Source organism: Salminus brasiliensis, chromosome 7, assembly GCF_030463535.1.
Source record: "Salminus brasiliensis chromosome 7, fSalBra1.hap2, whole genome shotgun sequence".
In the NCBI taxonomy this organism is placed as follows: Eukaryota; Metazoa; Chordata; class Actinopteri; order Characiformes; family Bryconidae; genus Salminus; species Salminus brasiliensis.
Genome location: NC_132884.1, coordinates 6,932,117 through 6,952,667, shown reverse-complemented (window position 1 = coordinate 6,952,667; position 20,551 = coordinate 6,932,117). Strand labels below are relative to the sequence as shown.

Sequence of the window (20,551 nt, the reverse complement as noted above, 5' to 3'; positions counted from 1 at the left end):
GTAACTGCACCACGCAGGGGCAGTCAACAGTTAGACCTCCAGGCTTTGATAGCGTTGTGGGTTTGATTCTGAGGCTTTGCAAACTGCCGCTGTGGGGGCCTTTGAAGCACTGGAGTTGGTTGCCCACTGCTCTGGGTGTGTGTGTTCACTACCACAGATGGGTAAAATGCAGAGGACATATTGCTGTACACAGTACAGTGACAAATACATACACCTTTACCTTTTAATGCCACCCCATTTCCTGGCCTGACTGGACAAGCATCACACACTAAAGCAATAAGTATTCTCCTACCTGTGGAGATACTCTGGGTGACAGTCTAAATACTGTCCCATGTTCTATGTTGTTTGACTATGAGGAACCGAAGCTGTTGGATTATCAGATATTTTCTAAGCGCAAATGGATGGACTGAATAGTTGGGGTGTGTATACGCATAGCCATCAACATTAGACTATCAGTGATTAGCCAGAAACCGCCAACCACTAACAGTGGCTTAAGTGATTAAGTGAAGAGATTTTTTTTAAAGGGTTACAAGAGAAAAAACATAGGACAGTGTATTCAGCCTCTGCTACCTTTTTACAGACACCCTGACAGTGCTGTAGCACAGAGTATCTTACACCAGGCAGCATAAAGTGTTCACACTGCACAGCAGATCTTCCAAAAGTTTTTAATATTTTACATACAGTTACTATACGTACAAACCAACCTTGAATGAGTTGTTCAATACAAAAGCAATATAAAATAGCAAATGTATAAATAAATGCAGAGGCACTTAAATTTACGTGCAGCTTGTTTACATATTGTCTTAAGGCTTTAAGACACGATTTAAGTAGCTTTTCTTTTAAAATCCATCCTGAAGGACTGGAGAAAGTAAGAGCACACGCTCTACAGTAACAGGAATAGAGAACTAAATCAACATTTTGTGCAAAACCATCAAATGAAGGGGAACCCCCCTATTGCCTTGATAATCAAGTAAAATTTCGCAAGTGTTGTCAACACAGTTATCGTCCATGTCTATAATTATTGTTGCAGGGTCTGGATTTGTGATCTAGCTGCTGTTGGCACACCATTTGGGCCTTTTTTTTTATCAAGTCTTCATTGACCGTTTTATGTGTTTACTTTGCCAGAAATAAACAAACACCACAACGTAGTTGGACTGCTCCACTGGGTTCCTCCTAGACGCCCTTATAAAACACATATTTGTCTCATGAGTGGGAGAGGCTCAACAGAGAGCAGGGACTGTGTTGCACTGTGAGTAAACATTCGTCTTTTTGCTCTAACTGCATTTTTCCTTTATGGTCCGATAATCTGAATAACAATCTCAAGCCTCAAAAATCTTCCATTTGTGAAATGCTGCCTACAACTATCACCAGAATCAATGTAGTGCTTGTGTCATTCACATTCTTGATGTATATGAATTCTTTAGGTGATTGGCATAGGTAGAAGAAGACACAGTGGTGCCACCATCGCTCTTGTTCATTATATACAACTATTTACACAACATGTCCACTAGATGCTTCCCCATCAGCTCAAGTCAAATCCAACACTGAACCTTGCCTTTACAATAGTCTTCATCTCAGTCTGCTACTGGTTTTGTTTGGGGGGTAGCAGCAGCAGATGAGATGGAACAAGGCAGAACTGAAAGGCCTTTACTTCCCAGTTCCAAAGGGATGTGTACAGTTACAGCTGCGGTGCCCTTAAGAAAGGCGTTCAACCTGAGTAAATAGGGTTTCAGCTTAACTTCCAGTGTACAGTGAATACGTCTGCACACTTGTGAAACATGCTTGGAATATAACTCTGGAAAATGTTAGGAGTGGGGAATTCAAGTACCCATCTTGTCCATAGTGAAGCACCAAAAGGAGAGTTTTTGTGTATATTACACTGGCCTGCAGGAAGTGTCTTGGTGTGACTGGTTATTGGAGTCCACCACAAGGGGGCACCAACAAACTAATGGAGTAGGATGCCAGCTAGAGAGCAGAGGCTTACACTAAGCCAGCCTCTCTGCACATGCGGTAAAACTGGCCTCTCTGCGCAATAAGGTTAGCAGGGGTGTCCATCTCCACTATGTGTCCTCTGTCCATCACAATTACCCTGCAAAACAGAAGCCGGATCCACTGGTTAAAGATCTGAGTGTTAAACAGCGCTTTACTCCACATCCCAAACCAGCTTTTAAAGGGCCCATATCATAGGACAAAACATCCTTAATGTCTTAATTTCCTATAAAATAATCTAATATAAATATGTAAATATTGTTTAGGTTTCTAAATAAACAATCTACTCATCAGTCAATACAGTCCATATATGAGAAAACCCATTTATGAGGTCACAACAGTTTATCTACATACCATTGCTGTCTTGTAAAAACCTTGTATATCCAAAATCGCATATTTACAGGAAAGTGTTAAAACTTTTTAAAGCTTTCAATGTAAGTCATTTTGGAACATTTCTATTGGTCCAGCTGATGCTTTATGTCAAAAAGTGTGACAGTGATGACATGTAGCTCTATTCAGACCACAGATGTTTAGTCGCGTTCCCATTCATGCTGAAATAAATAAGCTACTTTTGAATGAGCTACTATAACAATACATGGAAGCCAATCAGAGCACATCTCATTTACATGTATCAGTCTAGGGCATAGTAACAAAAACAAAAAAGCCTGTTCCACCTGTTTAGGGACAGAAAAAGGCTGAAGGACGGTTAAAAATGTGTGCCCTTTAAAAAAGCAACCTAACATATATGTGTTATATACATTTTATATATATATATATATATATGGTAAATAAATAAACACTTTATTTAAGAAAGCAGAAAAACCTTGTGCAACCTTGTGCAACAGCCCAGTTTAATCTTTTAATCATGTTAAAATGTTTTGTGGTTAAATATTTAACAGTGCATTATATCATATCATTAAAAAGACAGAATTATTATCCTGTATTTTTCAAGTATAATAAAAACTAATATTAACCAATAACATCATGTTTTCACTTTATCACCTGCACCCCAACTGCATGTCACACTCCACTAGGGGGGGCTCTCCCCACAGGTTGAACACCTAGCATGTTGTAATCGAGGCAGTAACACCATTAGAGGGCAGTATTGAGTATGTGTTTATTTGAGCTGGAGTTGGGACTCTTCTGGAGCTGGAGTTGAGTGTATTTTGATAGTTAAAGCCAGCTAAGTTGAAAAACTGTGTTCCAGACTTAGTTAATTCTTTACTTTTGTAGGTGAGCATAAAGTCACCCAGCATTGCTATTGTATGACTGCTAAGTGCACCAGCAGTTCAAGTAGAAGGGTATGTTGTGATGTGTGCCTAAAGCCCTCCACCCTTCCCCTTTTGTGTTCAACCATAGGCTTTAACTGCATGAACTGGTGGGCTGTTAAAGCTTACTTGGTGTAGTCCATGATAGTGTTGAGCCGGTGTGCGATGGTGAGGACTGTGCAGTCTTCAAACTGGCTGCGGATGGTGGACTGAATCAGCGTGTCTGTCTCCAGGTCCACTGCTGCTGTTGCTTCATCCAGAACCAGGATCTTCGTCTTCCGAAGGAGAGCTCTGGCCAAACAAACCAACTGCCTCTGCCCAAGACTGCAGAACAAAATAGGGAGGAGAGTGACCATGTGGTCCTTTAACGTCACAGGTCCAGAAGACCTAATATGGCCAGTGAATGTAGACATACAGATGCTGATACAATAGATACAGATACGATAAACCAGCAGTACTGTAGGTGCAGTATAACACAAAGCAGTGTTAAACCAAATGCGGATCTCCTGTACGGAATAATGTAGAGGTTCATACCTGAGGTTTTCCCCTCCTTCTGAGCACTCATAATTGAGTTTGTCAGGCAGTCCGGAAACAAAGTTTTTCAGATGAGCCAGTTCTAAGGAACTCCACACCTCCTCATCAGAGTAGGCGTCAAAGGGGTCCAGGTTCATACGCAAGGAGCCGGAGAAAAGAACTGGATCCTGAGAAAGAAAATTTAGTGAGTTAAAGCTATGACCATCTCCAAAAATAGTGCAAGCTAAAGCAATGTTCCCTGTCCATGATACACAACCATGTTTGGAGATGTTCCACATTCTGGTGTTCTTACCTGTGGAATGATGGTAATGCGGGACCTGAGATCATGGAGACCGAGCTCTGCGATATCGAGCCCATCAATGTAGATTTTTCCTTTTGCAGCCTCCAAGATCCGGAAGATTCCCAGGGCCAGAGATGACTTCCCTGCACCGGTCCTTCCCACAATGCCAATCTAAAAGCAAGAAAGTCTTGAGTATCTTCACAATAATGAAACAGCTCACAGAATAATCAAGGGACAAAGATGCTCAACACATAGGTTCTCATTTCCCCCTTAGTCAAACTCAAGCACCACAGCTGTTCAAAACAACTCAAATTTGAAACTGGCCCACATCATATTTAAGACATACAAAGAATATTGATATTAATTCGTGAAACCAATTTATATTGATCAATTCTTTTACCTTCTCTCTTCGCTGGATGTGAAGGGAGATGCCTTTCAGAGCAAACTCTAGACCTTTCCTGTACTGTAAGCCATAGTCCTGGAATTCTATGGTGCCTGTTTGAGGCCAGGTGAGTGGTAGTGAGCTGCCCTCTGAGGTCCAAGCAGCCTGCAGAGAGAAAACAATGAAAGGGGTTGAGTAGGGGATGAGTGAGGAAACATTTGGTCCTTCTAAGACAGTAGGAACTCAATGTTGGGGGGGGGGGGGGGGGGGGGGCATGCCTGAAGCTCATCCGCCTCTTAATTTAACGTACTATATGTGCCCATTTTTTAGCCCTAGATCCATTTAACTGAGGACATTGACCCTCTAGCCCTCTAAACCACCTGAACTCCAGTCCAATCTGTGAGTTGCCTTCCTCTTACAGTCTCCTCCCACCTTTTCTATATTTATGGCACAGTTCAAACTAGCATTCATTGATTTTGACTTCATTGATTTTGTAAAGTATTGTATTCATGTATTCACACTTAGGTCTTTCAGTATTTGTGGATCTACAGTGGTCTCTAAGTAGATTGAGCAAACCAAGCTATTTCATTGTACAGAAGCAAGTTAGTAAGGAAAGAACACCACTTTAGGCCTTCTAAAAGTCCTAGATGCATCACTGACTGTGGACACTGACTATGAGTGGTAGTCTAAACAATGGTCTGCAGTTGTTAGAAATGGAAAACAGCAGCAGGAACTGTTTACTGTAAAACTCCTGCATACAAGGTAATAAAATAGTATGATCATGTATTTTACAAGATTTGACTGTCTGAGCTTAATCTGGAACATCCAAAAAGTGTTCATCTGCACCATCTTTCGCATGGCACGTGCAGAAATTAGCAATATTATAAATATTTTCCTTCTAATTCTGACATTTATACACCAAACTAAAGGCCTAGCTCTAAAATTCCCTGTTGACGTGTAGTGCCTGCTCACCTCTTTGGGTGTGTCTGCATACTCCTTCACCCTCTCCACCGACACAATGTTGTTCTCCACATCTGTCCAAGACCTCACGATCCAACTGAGGATAGCTGTTACCTGAAACAAACAAAACAGAGCGTTCAGTGGCTGAGGTTTGTGATCGTGGATAAGCCTGGACTTATGTAAGTCTTCTGAGTAGCCTAAAGCTCCAACTTCCTCCCCATCAGTTTAATTTCACATCAGTTTAAGAACCACAAATGAAGACACATACAATAATGTAGTCCTTATGCAAGACAGGAGGGTTGTCTTTGAGGTCAGACAGCATGTTACACAGAATATTGCAAAAGAAGATCATGCAGCACTTGTATAGCCGGGATCCTGTTGGCAGTTGTGAGGGTTTGGTAATTGCTCTCACCTGGAGAGAGTGGGAAACGGCTAGGCCCACGATTCCAGGGCTCAGAGTGTCTTTTCCCATCACGGAGAGAATGGCAGCAGCGAGAACTACACCATTACCCAGGAACTCCAGGTTCACAGCCAGCCACCTGCACAAGTGTAAATTTCATTTTTATTATACATCATTCAGGATATTCAGTATTAAAATGAGCATATGTGACCCCAGTCGGACTAATGTTATGTTTGATACCTGTGAGTACTGAACTGAGGGACTGATACTGAATGACACAAGGTGGTATAAATGAAAACATCCTACAGACAACACCCTAGCGACCAGGCTTTCCCAGAGATTAAACCTAAAAGCAAAGCTGGTCTTAAGAAACCAATACCACCTGGCTGTGTGCCTTACCTGGTGGCCACAAAGCGGGGGAAATAGGAGGTCTGGTTGTGATCAACTCTCTGATTGGCTTGCAGGATGAAGCGCGACTGCTCGCTGAAAGCCCGGATAACGCTGGCGCCCTGCACTGTCTCGTTGAAGTGGGTGTAGATGGGCGAGCGACTCACCGACTCCAAGCGCCGCAGCTGGCAGGATGTGGCGACATAGAAGCTCTTTGGGAAGTACAGGAAATTGGAGAAAGAGAGAGAGAGATAGAGAGAGAGAGACAGCAACAGTCAAAACCTACATGGAACCTCAGAGGATTTCCAACATTCCCAGTGGACTCAGGTAGCATCTGTGTCAGCAGCCTGCTGAAAAAGCCCATTAACTCCAGTGCTAACATCAGCACATGTGGCTTGTGATCTAGCCGAGTTTCTTTCCCCTCCCCAGAAAAAGGTGCCTCAGCCATACCTGCACAAAGGCATAGAGCAGCGCCAGGGGGAGGATGATGACGGCAGCGAAGGGCGTAGCCAGGAGCACTATGATGCACACTTCCATGAGCTTGAAAAAGTAGCTCAGCATCATCTTTAGACCATCTGGAATCATGCAGTCGATGGCATCGATCTCCTTGGCGAAGCGGTTCAGGAGGTTGCCACTGGGGGTGGACTCGAAGAAGGACATGGGGGAGTGGAGCACGTTTTTCAGGAGGTCTAGGTGCAACTGGCGAGAGGCGATGATGCCGCCAATAGAGATGGCCACCGTGGTGCCAAAAATGGCCATGCCTGAAATTCAGAAAAGCATTAGATTTATATAATACAAATTTTTTTTAGGAATATTTGTTGAGGCCTGGATTGGGGATTGTGGGATAGTGATCTAAGGTCAGTCTGATGTGAAGGTGAAAAATGAAGGATAAGAGTCAGAGTCAGGATCCACCACAAAGCGAGTTTGCTCACTCTGTGATGATTCCAGCTGCATAGCAAACCACCAATTATATATATTTTTGTTATTATTATTATTGAATTTGGTTATTACTATGAAACCTATCTGTAATTTATGAGAGATAAAGCACGTGTCTACAAGTTCTTGCAGTTTGCGTTAAGAATATGTAGCATCTGGAATACACACACAGATCTTTTGCACTCACTGACCTTGTGCGAAGCCTAGAGCTCCGTAGACTCCTAGCTTCATGTCAGTGTTGAGCTGAGTGCCGTTGATGACAGGCTCATCGGCCCACATGCTGAGCCAGTAATTGTATGCCAGAGAGGCGGCCTGCTGAAAGGCGTACAGGAAGAGGATGGGTATGATCAGGGCCAAGCCAATGGTGCGGAAGTACTCGATGTACATCTCAAGTTTCACCTGGAAGGCAGGCAGACATGGAGAATTCAGCAACCTTTATATTAATGAAATCATAATCCAACAGTTTCTGAAATCTTTTGGAATGCTGTGAAGCTGCAAGGTTTCATGTAGTAAATAGCTGTGGGAGAATAGCGCTGTCAAACTCACCCTGCCTATCCGAGCTTTGTCCACCTCTGTCAGTTTCCCCAGCTCCTCAGGGATCTGCTCCTGCTCGATATCTTGCTCTACACTCTGCATAGTGACACTGTTTGTGTCACCACTGAGACAGAGAACGAGAGTAAAGAGAGATTATGAAGCAACAAGTGGTGGTTTAGGGCAAATGTCCCAAACTCTGTTCCTGGAGCACCTGCCCCAGAAGTGTTAGAGCAAGGATAACACCAGTAACAGATGAGGGACACACAAGCATGTATCATGTATCAGAGGGTGATCTCAAAAACCACACGACATTCACTCCCTTGCTGAGATGCTTCCATTTCTTAAAGGTCACTCACCCAATGAGCTGCTCCTGAGAGAGGTCCCTGGAGAACAGCATGTAATCTGTTACACTCAGCCTTGCGCAGGACCTTCTGGACCCTGCAACAACAGTCGACCACAGGATAAATGGAAATCTTGCATTGTGGACTTTTACAAAAGAGGCTAGAAGGGTAAAGATGTTAGGCTGACCTCTCTGCACAGAGCACTCTTTCCTCTCAGAGCTGGCAAAGGTGCGGATGAAATCAGCAAAGGCCCCATTGCGGTTCAGCAGTTCCTGGTAGGAGCCGCTCTCTGTGATTTCACCATCGACCAGCACCAGGATCAGATCAGCCTGGGGTAGGAAGCTCATTCCGTGGGTAACCAGAACTCGCGTCTGCCAAAGACACAACATGCACTTCACATAATCTGCACTGCCAGCCAGGTGAAACTCATTAGCCTCTTCTCACTTCTCTTGTGTTTGACATTATGACAAGGCCGTGGTGCTATTAGTGGAAGAGTGGGCTGAAAAAGTGACTTCGACTGGATGAAACAAAGAGGCCTAATCACCTTGTCTCTAAGCACACCCTTGGGCCCGATGACCTTATCGAAGATGTGCTGACCCACGTGGGCATCCACAGCGGACAGAGGGTCATCCAGCAGATAGATATCAGCTTTCCTGTACACTGCACGAGCCAGGCTCACCCTCTGTTTCTGCCCTCCAGAGAGGTTCAAGCCCTGAGAAAGATTTTAGGATAAAAAAGCATGCTCACAAACATGACACTATTGCTGATAGGCTAATCCGTTATTCAATCCTATAATTAAACCCCTAGAAATGAGCAATAGCTGAGTGAAGCTGGCAGAAGGTTGCAAGAAACGGGGAAATAAGTGAGTATAAACTCTGCAAATAGAAAGAGTGGTGTGCCAATTGAAACCGTCACTGCAAGACTAGACATATTTAAAACATGAATTTAGAAACATTTTTATTGGCTTTGGAGGTTTTACAGTGAAAGCAGAGCAAAAGAGCACCTTCTCGCCGATCTCAGTGGCATCCCCTGCTGGCAGGATGTCAAGATCAGGCAGTAGGGCACAGGCCTCTAGAACACGTTGGTACCAACTCTTCTTCTTCTCTCGCCCAAACAGGATGTTGTCCTGTAGTGTGGCATTCTGGATCCAGGCCTGCTGGGGCACGTAGGCCACTGAGCCCTATGAGACACAGTATAACAGTATTATATACAGTAGATAATTATGCGTTATCAAATTAGTTTACCATGATATTTTGGTGTCGATATTTGCCAAAATGTCTAAAGCTTGGATTTTGACGTCATCGGTTCCTAAAATCAGTCTTGTCTGGATGTTCCTTTGAAAGGTTCTGACACTGGCCGCTGCGTAGAGGAGACTATGGCTGCTGATTGTTGCGATAAGGTTTGAGGAGTCTTTATGCTATTTGAAGATCAGTTCTTCTACTATTTACAGTACCAGTATTTTTGACCAGGGGCCTAAACGCTTGGATAGAATTGGACAAAAGTCACATATAGTGTTACTAACTAGTCTTCTACCTTATAAGTACCATCAAGTCATGTTACTATTACTGCCATAAGCCGTTCATAAATACTGGCGTACTGCTTCATAAAACTGTGACTCAGCATGTTGCCCAGCATGTTTTATGTAGTCTCTATGTAGGTGTAGTTACCTTGATAGAAACACTGCCACTTCTCCTCTCTGTCTCTCCGAGCATTGCAGAGAGCAATGACGACTTCCCACTGCCAACATGGCCAACTACTGCAACCAGTCCACCACAAGGAACTCTTACACTGATCCTACAAATACACAACATTTTTTGGCACGTTGTTGTTGATTGCCATATAAGTCATATTAGAAACTATGTTCTGACAATTATACCTTTTTAGACATGGAGGGCCATCTTTAGACCAACTGAACGTCCCATTCTCAACCACCACACCATCTTCATCTGAGTGAGAAACAGAGAAACAGAGAGAGAAAGAGAGATAGAGAGAGAATGAGACGAAGGGTAAGTTTTCTATATGAGGTGATGTTTACATACCAGCTTACACACCTGTGCAAAAGCACACACGCTGTTCTACCGTATGGGAGCCATTAAGGTGAGAGCCCAGGAGGGACTGTCTGTGAAAGTAAACTTCCTCTCCTGCAGCTTGTGAAATCATAGACTCCCCTTAATTACACATGGTCTAATTAGCTTCATCTTCAAAATAGCTGTTTTCACAAGCCGTCTGCAACGCTGTTGACAGATGCCGGGGCAAAAATGTGTTTGCGTTTCACAAAAATAGAAGACTACGCTGAGACCGCAGTCTACCGTGGGCTGCTGCATTGGGTCTCTAATTGCTCTCTCTCCCTTTCTCTCTCTCTCTCTCCCTCTCTCTACAGAGCAGAGCAGGAAGTGAAGCAACGCTGCCACGCGGCTGTGGAATTCAGCAGCTGTTAACAAATTGCCATCAATCCCTGGCACTTCCATTCAATATATTAATGTGACTGAGCTACAGTACAAGGCATATTTCAGTATCTGTTAATGGGGAATGGGATGTTAACTCACCCAGTTTACAAGAATCTCTGGACACGTTGTCGGGTTTGATCTCTTCTTGACACAAAAATTTTCCCAAGCGCTTTAGTGAGACTACAGCCTGCAACACAAGAGACACTTTATACGATTGTCCTGTCTGGTGCAATTCCAAGAAGAAAGCAACCTGTATCATATTGTATCATTGTATTGACTAGCATGTGGCTTGTGTGATAGCGTCAGCTTCTAACTAGATTGCTCAATCAGACACTATAATTTACTGCATGTTACCATAATTTAGCCACTCCTTGTTTTTGCTATATTAGAGAAAGTACCTAATTGAAACACCAGTGTATCATATCTGAATTCTGAATTTTGTGAGTCGTTAAACTCTTAGAATTGTAAAATAAACAGACTGGAATTTGTAGACAGTACTACTGCCCTAGATGTCTACCTGCATAGTCGTGCTCATAGCAAATGGAAGCTGGCTCAGAGGGGTCTTCAGGATGTTAATGAGCGCCATGGACACAAAGATCTTCTGAGCGTCCAGCACATTTTTGTCATCGATCAGCACATACACACCAAACATGGCAAAGGCAATCTAGGGAACAAGAAAGACAGTCCAAATCAAAGCTTATTAATAATTGAGGGCGTGAGCATCAGGCTGTGTATTGGTACTTACCATGCTACTCCAACCAACATAATAGGCTTTGCAGGTCAACCACAAGATTTTTAATATTTAATTTTATAAAATCTTCCAAAATAATCCATAACTACAGTAACAGACTACAATAACTTGAGTATTTTCCAAATCTGGGCATGGAGTACAATAAAGTTGCCGCTGCTATTGCATAGCTTGCAGTGGGTTTTACTCACCAGAAAGGACGAGGAGTTGAAAGAAGCAATAGAGATGGAGTAGAGAATTTGGGATTTCCTCAGGGCCCCAAGCTCCTTCTCTCTGTAGCCGAGAACCTTCTCGAGATAAGCCTTTTCCCAGGCGTAGAACTTTAAGATCTTTATGCCATTCAGGATCTCATTCATCAGCTTGATTCGCCCATCCATGAACTTCATCTGAATCTCCTGTATCATTAAAATATATATGAGAAACTCAACATGAACTGGAGCCTACCGGGCATTACGTGGTTAAAATAATATAGAGGTTGAGTGATTTATAGAGTAGGCTACCAAATATATGGTATCACAGGCCAGTGGGCATGATGGAATGCAGCAAATGTGAAAAGTTCTGGTCTGTTCGTCCACAGCTTAATCACACAAAGAGTTGGGTTAGGTTTGCCTGCATTCCTCGTCCTTTATATATCTCAATTTTTCACGCTGCTAACAGCCAAGTAGGCCAGTGGTAGGCAGTTAGAAGACTAGGTCAGCCAGTGTCTCACAAACAAGGAGGCACAGGGATAAGCCAAGGTTGCAACCAAAGTTTTTGGTTGCAAGCGGCCCAAGAGCCAAGCATCTGTTGTTTTCAAAAGAGAAATAAAAAAAATATATAACTTTTATTGCCATTTGTTTTAGTGCGGTTGTTTTCCATCTGAAGCACCACGGACACATGGACATCAAAGGAATGGGAGAAGCTTGAATCCAACCCACACACCCACACAACGCTTACTGGGCTATCTAAACCAGTTCTGGAGGTTAAAGACTGACCCACAGACTCCAAGGACACTTAGGACCCAGCAGAACCTGTATACACTAACAATCATGATCAGACAGGCAGATTACAGATGGCGTTGTTGTGGTATATACACATGAACCATAATATCTGCTGTCTCTGATTTGTTCTACCAGGTGACTGGGCATCGTATTTGCTGAGTTGGCATTGTTGCTCAAAGGTGGTGTGATCTGAAATCCTCTTAAAATTGTGGGACCTTTTTTTGAGATGTTTTAGCCCGTGAATTTGTACTAACTTTCATTCTTTTCGAGACGTCCTTAAACATCCTTCATTCAAGCTTGCTACAGTACCTGTAGTTTACTCCTCTTCTTGGCAATGAATCCGTTTAAAGGGAAGATGAGAATCACTGTGGCGATGCCAGCCAGAGCAGATGGGCCCAGGTGCTGAAACAGAAACAGTGCCGGGATTTAAGGACCAGGAGGATAAAAGCAATAACTATGGATGGGATGGGCATATCAGTATGGATATGGTATGGATATTGAGCTGATATCAGCAGTCACACTGCGTCATGTGATGTTGTTAGCTGTTTATTGCTGTATTCCTGTAGGGTAGTGGTTAAGTAGTTTAAGCATGATAGCTTAGGCACTTCTTCACTTTGTCAAGAGTTCTTTAGTAAGGGCTGTGGCTCTACAGCATCTAGAACCATGACATGTCCCTCTGAATAAATAGTGGTTCTTCAAGGAAAACATCTATTATCTTTTATAAAAAGTTAGTATCATGCCTTATATTCAGTGTTTCAATATCTGTACTGATACTTTAAAGAATGGCTATCATGTCACCTCTATTTGTTCCAAAACTGCTATTATAACAGCAATCTTACCTGCCACAGGAAGAAGAGGCAGAGGGCAATCTCAATGGGGGCAAGCCACACAGCATTGAAGTACACCACAAAATCCATGAGCTTCTGAGTGTCAGCTGAGACCAAGTTCACAATCTCTCCTACTGTACAGGTCCTGCGCGCTGCACTGTTTATCACCAGAGACTATAAAGAAATACAAAGAAGGGGTTAAACAGTCAACATTTCGTAGATAAACTCATTTAGGGATTTACAACTTTAAACAAATCCCAGAATGATAGAACATTGAATTGTCCCCCTTTCCCTAAATAAAAGGGTTAGATGTAGATATTGTTCTAGTTCTAGTTCAGAAACATTTCCACAAATCTGCTTTAAAAAAAAAAAAAATTATTCAATATATAGCAGTTTAGCTCCGCCCATTCACTCCAAATGCTTCCCCCAAGTCACACTAAGCTCAACAAGCATGGAGGAGAGTACTAACTGCCAGTTTTATCACGCCAACTAACAGATGCCACACTGGATAACATCACACTGAGTGATTGGGAGAGAGGGAGAGCCATCCTCCCATCCACCGACCCAAAGAGAGCAAGGCCAATTGTGCTCTCTGGGATTCTTGGCCACGGATAGCTGCGGCATCACCAGAGATCAAACTGACTGAAATCTCCAGATGAAAGGCCTAACGCATTAGACGCATTTGTCTCTCAGAAGCCCCAGCTTGGGATGCTTTTTGGATGAGACACAATGCAGGACAAATAAATGGTCATTTTAAAACGCACAGAACAAACAAGGTAGGATATAGGCCCGAAAATCTATAGTTTGTAACTTGGACCTATATCTGGCTTCATTACTGGTTAACCAATGAATGATAGAATCATTTGTAAAATCAAAAGAAAGGACACTATATCTCACTGATGTAGAGTGGCCTATGAACAAACCTTCCTGTAGACGAGTCCCATGACAGCGGTCTTGACCCTCATGCCCACAGTAAAGCAGCTGTACATGTACTGGTGGTTGAAGAGGGACTGCAGACACGAGAGGAGGAACATGAGCGAGGCGTAGAAATATCCTTTCCATAGTGGGGCGTCTTCCTCCCTCATGAAGCCTAACAGCAGACTAAGAGGAGAATCAGGAGAAGGAGGAGAAAAAGAAGACAAGAAATGACACATTATGGGTGGAAGCCTGTGTCAGTGATCTCCATTAGCAATCCCAGAGGGCATCCTGGGGCCACTGTGGTGCTTTTCTGGCAGCTCCAGACTGGGGCTCTGAGGTATATTATGTCTTATTTAATATTATGACTTCCAAAAGAATTCTGTATAAACTCTGTGGTTTGGTAATGGGGCAGATCTAGCATTTTCTGAGAGAAAAGCACACTGGAGCACATGTCCAACAGTAGTTGCAGCAGCAGTGCTTGGTACTACTGCTGCAGATGGTTTGTGCTGCTTTCCTTTAGCACATATCTTAAAAATAAAGAACAGTAGCATGATTGTTGAACTGTTAGACAGGAAAAAAGACCTTATGACAATTTCAGTTCACTTCAGTGCAAAAACGCTTTGCTTAGGTGAACTGTTCCCACTAAGACCTTGAGTTGACACTTGACACCACCACCCAGTACAGTAGGTCAATGGGATTAAACTTGGCAGGCCACACATACACAGACTTAGCTTTCCCTTGCCATTGGGCCGTGGACAGGACTTGACACAGCTGATCCAGAGTCAGCTTGCTTTACCTAAAATTCCAAACGCCATCGCTTTAGGGCACAAACCACAAGGCTGGTCTCAAAGTGGCAACATCTACTAAGGCAGTTCGCTAGTGGCTGTCTCGACCTTGTACTTGGCTGGCCACTCTCTTACTGTGGTCACTGCTCGACCACAACCTCAGCAGTTCCGCTTCAGGCTGCCTCGGGGCTGACGCGTCTACGCCGGGCACAGCGCTGCGGTCAACTGTTCCTCACAGCTTTCAGACGCTAAGCCATAATTGCCCCGCTGTGGGCATAAACAACGTGATGTATGGCCTGGGTGACGCTACACCTGCTGCTAACTGCATCTCCTTGTTTTGCAGAGATATCATGAACCGTACAGCGTGCCCTAAAAAACATTCGGAAAGCCTCTGTGAGCTGTTCTTTGAACCCTTGGGAGGTGGTTCATTTTAGAGTCTGTATTTATTTGAGACTTTTAATACACTGCCCGTCAGGCTTTTTGTTTTTCTCCAGGGATACATAAAAAGTGGTCAAAGTTCATGGTGCACACAATATTTTTACAAAGAGCATGTCTCAATTTTGTCCTCATCTAATGGGCAAATAGTTATTTTAGCATACGGTAAGTGAACTATTTGAAATTACCTGAATTCCTGCATAGATTATTACTTAAACATGGTCTGATTGTCATAGTTACAGACAAACACTATCTAATAAACTAGCCACAGTTGTCTATTCATGTCTTTCATTGAGCAGATTGAGTAAACATCCACAGTGCAGGCTAGAAAAAGTAAGTGAATCCTTAAATTGAATAACCTGTAAGTTTCCCATTAGCAGTAGTAACCTCCAACACACGTCTCCTGTGTTTTTCTTTCATTCTTTTATCTCTTCATATAAAACTGCCCAAACTGCTGAGAGGCAAAAACTATTCCATCATTTGTTTTTATTATAAAGTGAATATTTGTTTTTTGTCGCTTATATTTTTTATTTGAATGTCATTTCCGATTCCAGGCTCAACGTGAGCATATATCATGGTGCCTGTACCAGAGGACCACTGACTCAGCAGGGCTAGCTAAAATTGTGTTCTGACCACCTTACCTGAGGACTTGTGGGATGGCGAACATAAAGGCATCGTGGACTATGAGGCACAGTGTCCCAGACAAGAAGCAGGGCCCGAAGTTTCGCGCCAGTGTCCGTAAAAGGCAGAATCCAGAACTTTGCTCCTTCTGCAGCTTCCTGAGGAGCTGGGCCTGATCCGGCAAGCGGGACCCCAATGCCACACTGCTGCTCAAATAGGTCTCCTGTCTAATGAGAAGAAGAAAAATTGCATATGTGTTATGGCTTAAATTCTAATTTTAAAAATTCATCATTTCCCACTTGCAGGTCATTGAAGCAAAGGAAAGGTGTTGTATAGAAAATGTGCACAACAAAGAATCAATACCACATGAGTATTTGTGAGTAAACTTAAAATTGAATGTGAATGTAATCTATTGTATAAATATGTAATCAATGGAGTTATTAATTAAATGCAGAACAAACATACAATAATAACTAAGATAACTTCTAAGAAAACTCTGTAGCCTATAAGAACACCACTGTGTTTTTCAACCTCTTAATTAAAAGCACAGTTACATATAAATATGCTGTACCACAATGTGTGATGGGTTTCCACAAATCGTAAAAAGCATGTGATCTCTGACACATGAGGCCTGAACAGTGGATCCAGCGGAGTTAACGCTACAATGTATCTTCAAAGTCAAAACGTGTTAACAAGACAGTAAATTGACACAAGCTTTGGCCGTCTCGACAGTGACCGTGTTTGACCCGTTTCAGGCCAAAGTCCTTGTTGTGGGCATCACTCAGATGGCCATTTGATTGCCTTGATTATCCAAGTCAAAGCAACAAAGGCAAACCACATGAACATTAACTCTGAGCTCAAATTTACATGTGCCAACATGTCGCTCTACAGCTTGTTGTCAGCTGGCTAAAACACTTCTCAGCAAAGCTGGAAACACACCATACACAAGGAACCCATCTGTGTTCGTAAGTAGAAAAACATACATTTTATTACAGTCTTGTTTTGTGGAAACAAGAACAACTCTTTGCTTTTTTGTCATGTTTTTGTAATTTTTTAACCTGGAAACGAACAGAACAACTTCATAATTGTGGACATGAGTCTGTTGATATATATAATTGGAAAATCAGATATTTGTGTAATTGTGTAAATATGGAATTATATGTAAAAAATATATATGTACCCCTTAAGGTTTCGACCCACCGGTGGGCCGAAAGTGTTATTACAAACTTCGTACAGAGAATAATAGACACTTTAGTGTGTAACACTAGAAAACAGTGTGTTAAGGGGTTTAAAAGATCCAGTAACTGATTACAGAGCAGTTTTGAGTTAACTAACTTAGTTTAGTCACAGGTTTCCCAAATGTAATTTTTTTTCTTCCGCATCTCGGTCTGATAGACAATACATATTAAATTAGTAAATATGCTGCTGCTTATACAGATCTGTGTCTGTATGTAGTGTAATTCCACAGCTCTAGAGTGGCACAACGATCTAACTGCTGCTCATCAAATGTGAGGAGATCACAAGTTCAAATCCCAGTAAGGAAGGCCTTTATGCTCCATTGTCAAATGCTAGTCAGTGTTTGTCATGAGAAAGGAGACGTTCTGACCTGCAGATGGGAATAAACAGTAAACAATTTGAGGAGGAGGAGCCACAGAGTCATTTCAGCTGCAGCTCATGTTTTTTGAAGCTCAACTTAAGAACTGAAGAAAAATGTGAGTTAGGAGAACTTTTGGGTTTGACGGAAGTTGAGTTAATTAAAAATAAACACACCCTGTAATCAGTTACTCTATCATATTTAGGAGGCCTGAAGGTGAAAGGCATGCAGTCAGCACACACACAGACAGAGGATGAATGAGCTGGCTGTTACACACAGCACAGTAAATGTTTAAGAAGACGAGTTGCATGCTGTTAGAACGTAGGGTCGGTGAATGAGTCACTTCAATGAGCTTCACTACAGTGTTGTGGAATTTCGTACTGCTGGAGTTTGGTGCGTTCTGCCATCCATTCCTCCTCCAGATCTGAGATGATTTTGTCTGATGTATCCTCCTCTCTCAGACTCCACAGATCTTCTGCCTGCAGAGGGGTGCGGTAGCCCTTAACAACCAGCCTGTGGAATATGCACACAAACACACAGACACAAATGCATACAGATTAGGGTGTATTTTCATGTGAAAACTGTTCATAATGCACTGAGAGCACATGCCATTCCTCTAACTTATATGGCAGGTTTATTATTATTATATTATATTGTTATTAAACATATGACTAACTATTCCACATGAGTCAGCATTATGAATTTCCTAGCAGTTGCTATGAATGTTTTTTGCTATAAATGCTATGTTTTGCGCCCCCCCCCCCCACCCCCAAAGGTACAACAAGGTCTGTATGGAGAGTGTATGGAGTTAATGCAAAAGCATGGGAATATGGTACAATTGCATGCAAGTAAAGGTATTACCTCCTCAAACTTCCAGCCTTATTACATTCTAAGGCTTATTATTCCGTACAACTACAATGACCATAATGCAAAAATACTTGACTCAGTCATAACATATTGAAGCATGTAATAGATGTTTGGACCTTCTGGCACATCAACCTTCCTGTAGACCTTAGCTCCAACCATAACCTTAGCTATAAGCAATGGAACCTGTGGGCCCACATTTACAGCATTTGGCAGATGGCCTTTTTATTGAAAGCCTGAACTATGAGCACCTTTTGATTTTCAATGAAGAAGAACATCTTGTTCTTCCATAAAGAACCATTTCTGTAATCACAATGTGTATGTAAAGAACCTTTTAAAGGTTTAAAAATGTTTATTATTATATTAAATGTAGCATTAGAAGTCTTGCCCAGGGACTGCTATAGCATGCTGCTTACCCAGGCAGCTAATAAATCCCAGACTCCTGCATAGAGGGTGGTGATGTTACCCACTACACTATCCCAACTGTGGCAGAGTTAAATGAGTTTAAAGTGCAAGGCTGTATTTCTCAGGAACTATTTTTACATATTTGTGAACTGCAATGGAACTGTGATTAATCCCCATATGTAGAAAATGAGTATGGGGCCCACATATAGCACAATTTACAGTACATGACACCAAATGTTGGCCTATTTCCCACCACTAATTAGGGGATAAGTCAATTATCTCAGATTGATTTAAAAACATGAACAATTACTATAAAGTAAAAATTAAGAGTCATCTGGCCTACCCTCTGAACCACCAGAAGAGGAGTTTCGACAGAAATGATGCGTCCTTAACGGGACATGCATTCTGAAAGAGAACAGAAATGAACAGGTTCAAACTCCTACCTGTTTGGCAATGCGATGCACATTCATGCTCAATTCATTTAATAAACAAGAAAGAAGGCAGTCTTTTTCACACAGGAGACGTTTAGAGGGCTGCTTTTTTGGATGGCGAGACGGGCTATGTAGAAAAAAGCATTTGGCCACACTGTGCTAAGAGTAAACAGAAAATCAGTGAGAGTGTCTGTGTGAGTAAGCGAGAGCACTGCTGCTGCTGCTGTGTGTGTTTTTTTGTTTGTATTTGTGTGTGTGTGTGTGCCTAGCGTGGCTTAGTTACGACACATTTCCACCCACAGCTGACCTCAGCTCTGCCCCCTTACCCATCCACCCAAACACAACCAAACACTCACACACACAAACATATGCACGCTCTCCCGCCTCTTCACCGGAGGTCTCACTCTACGGGATGCTGTGAATAACTTTGCCCAGGAAGTGACTGAGCCAGGAGAGGATCATGGGGTGTGGCACCCACGTCTGTGGCTACATCCTCATCACACACACACACACTCACACATGCACCCGCCTTTTCACACAGGGCTTTCTCTTTGAGGCTGTTTTCTTGTTTTTATCTGAAGCAAGGCAAGATCATTCACCACTGTCTTACGAGAAGACACGAGAATTGGACATCCGCAGATTTAGACTGGAATTCTCTCCATTTTCTCCTCATTAATTTAGTGTTGTTGTGTGTTGTCTCAGCTGTACTTTGCGTGCTAAACTCCCAGAGTACGGGCCCTCTGAGTCACAGCCTTGGGTTTAAAATGGGCAGATATCATTACAGAGGCAGGAGGGCCTCATTGCTGAAGACAAGCAGCCGTTTAGAATGAGTCAAAGTCAGACTTCTCAAAAACGTCTCCTCCAACCAATCATGGGGTTTCAATAATCACAAGGTACCACACGCGAGTGACCATTGTGGGCTCTCACATTCGCTGCTGGTGGGGTTTGGCCTCCTGCTGAAAAACTCAGTAAACAACCTGGTTATTCTGCGTGGGTTGTTTGTGCTGGTGCAGATACGTTCTCCTACCTTGAGGGACGCTTTGCCTGGAGGTGCCTGGTCTGCGAAACAGCTAAGGAAGAGCTGAGCCAGCTGGAGGGCAAAGTACGAGAAAAAAGCCAAGTAGCGGACAATATCCGGAGAGAGTCCCTGAAACAGAAATACAGCTGATTCAGAAGTAGTTGGTGAAGGGAAAGAGAGAGGAACTGAGACAGACCAGCAGACTCTACTCTATAGTTACAGTTTGGGACTTCCCATTATGGTGAGGTTTCATTTTTTTAGTGTGCCACAGCCACAGACTTCCCAAAATGCAGTGTTTACAATCTATAAACTGATCTAACCAATCAGCTGGAGATGCACACAAACAGATTATTAATTTGAAAAAGTTAAAAATGTTAAGTTCCAAAATGTTTTATAATTCAATACATGACAAGTTGCCAACAACCAGAGCAGACCATTTATTGGTGTCGTTTAAATGCATTTAGGGT

The 20,551-nt window shown here is 42.7% G+C and overlaps 1 protein-coding gene across 1 annotated transcript in view; it reads right to left on the bottom strand.

The window, feature by feature from the left end:
• Positions 1–702: 702 nt before the first annotated feature.
• The window catches only part of abcc6a (ATP-binding cassette, sub-family C (CFTR/MRP), member 6a), a 29,532-nt gene continuing 9,683 nt past the window's right edge, over positions 703–20,551 (bottom strand). Inside the window, exons 5-31 of the mRNA XM_072682880.1 lie at positions 20,094–20,213; positions 18,979–19,040; positions 17,748–17,879; positions 15,793–15,999; positions 13,937–14,114; positions 13,026–13,187; positions 12,496–12,588; positions 11,398–11,601; positions 10,976–11,122; positions 10,558–10,645; positions 9,888–9,957; positions 9,679–9,805; positions 9,015–9,191; positions 8,556–8,723; positions 8,199–8,382; positions 8,027–8,108; positions 7,683–7,794; positions 7,328–7,535; positions 6,651–6,961; positions 6,213–6,412; positions 5,826–5,952; positions 5,426–5,527; positions 4,472–4,618; positions 4,084–4,242; positions 3,792–3,958; positions 3,387–3,581; positions 703–2,089 (exon numbers count right to left, since the gene is read on the bottom strand). Of these exons, the coding sequence (XP_072538981.1) occupies positions 1,981–2,089; positions 3,387–3,581; positions 3,792–3,958; positions 4,084–4,242; positions 4,472–4,618; positions 5,426–5,527; positions 5,826–5,952; positions 6,213–6,412; positions 6,651–6,961; positions 7,328–7,535; positions 7,683–7,794; positions 8,027–8,108; positions 8,199–8,382; positions 8,556–8,723; positions 9,015–9,191; positions 9,679–9,805; positions 9,888–9,957; positions 10,558–10,645; positions 10,976–11,122; positions 11,398–11,601; positions 12,496–12,588; positions 13,026–13,187; positions 13,937–14,114; positions 15,793–15,999; positions 17,748–17,879; positions 18,979–19,040; positions 20,094–20,213 (4,038 nt within the window). The 3' untranslated portion in view covers positions 703–1,980. The remainder of the gene's footprint in view (positions 2,090–3,386; positions 3,582–3,791; positions 3,959–4,083; positions 4,243–4,471; positions 4,619–5,425; positions 5,528–5,825; positions 5,953–6,212; positions 6,413–6,650; positions 6,962–7,327; positions 7,536–7,682; positions 7,795–8,026; positions 8,109–8,198; positions 8,383–8,555; positions 8,724–9,014; positions 9,192–9,678; positions 9,806–9,887; positions 9,958–10,557; positions 10,646–10,975; positions 11,123–11,397; positions 11,602–12,495; positions 12,589–13,025; positions 13,188–13,936; positions 14,115–15,792; positions 16,000–17,747; positions 17,880–18,978; positions 19,041–20,093; positions 20,214–20,551) is intronic.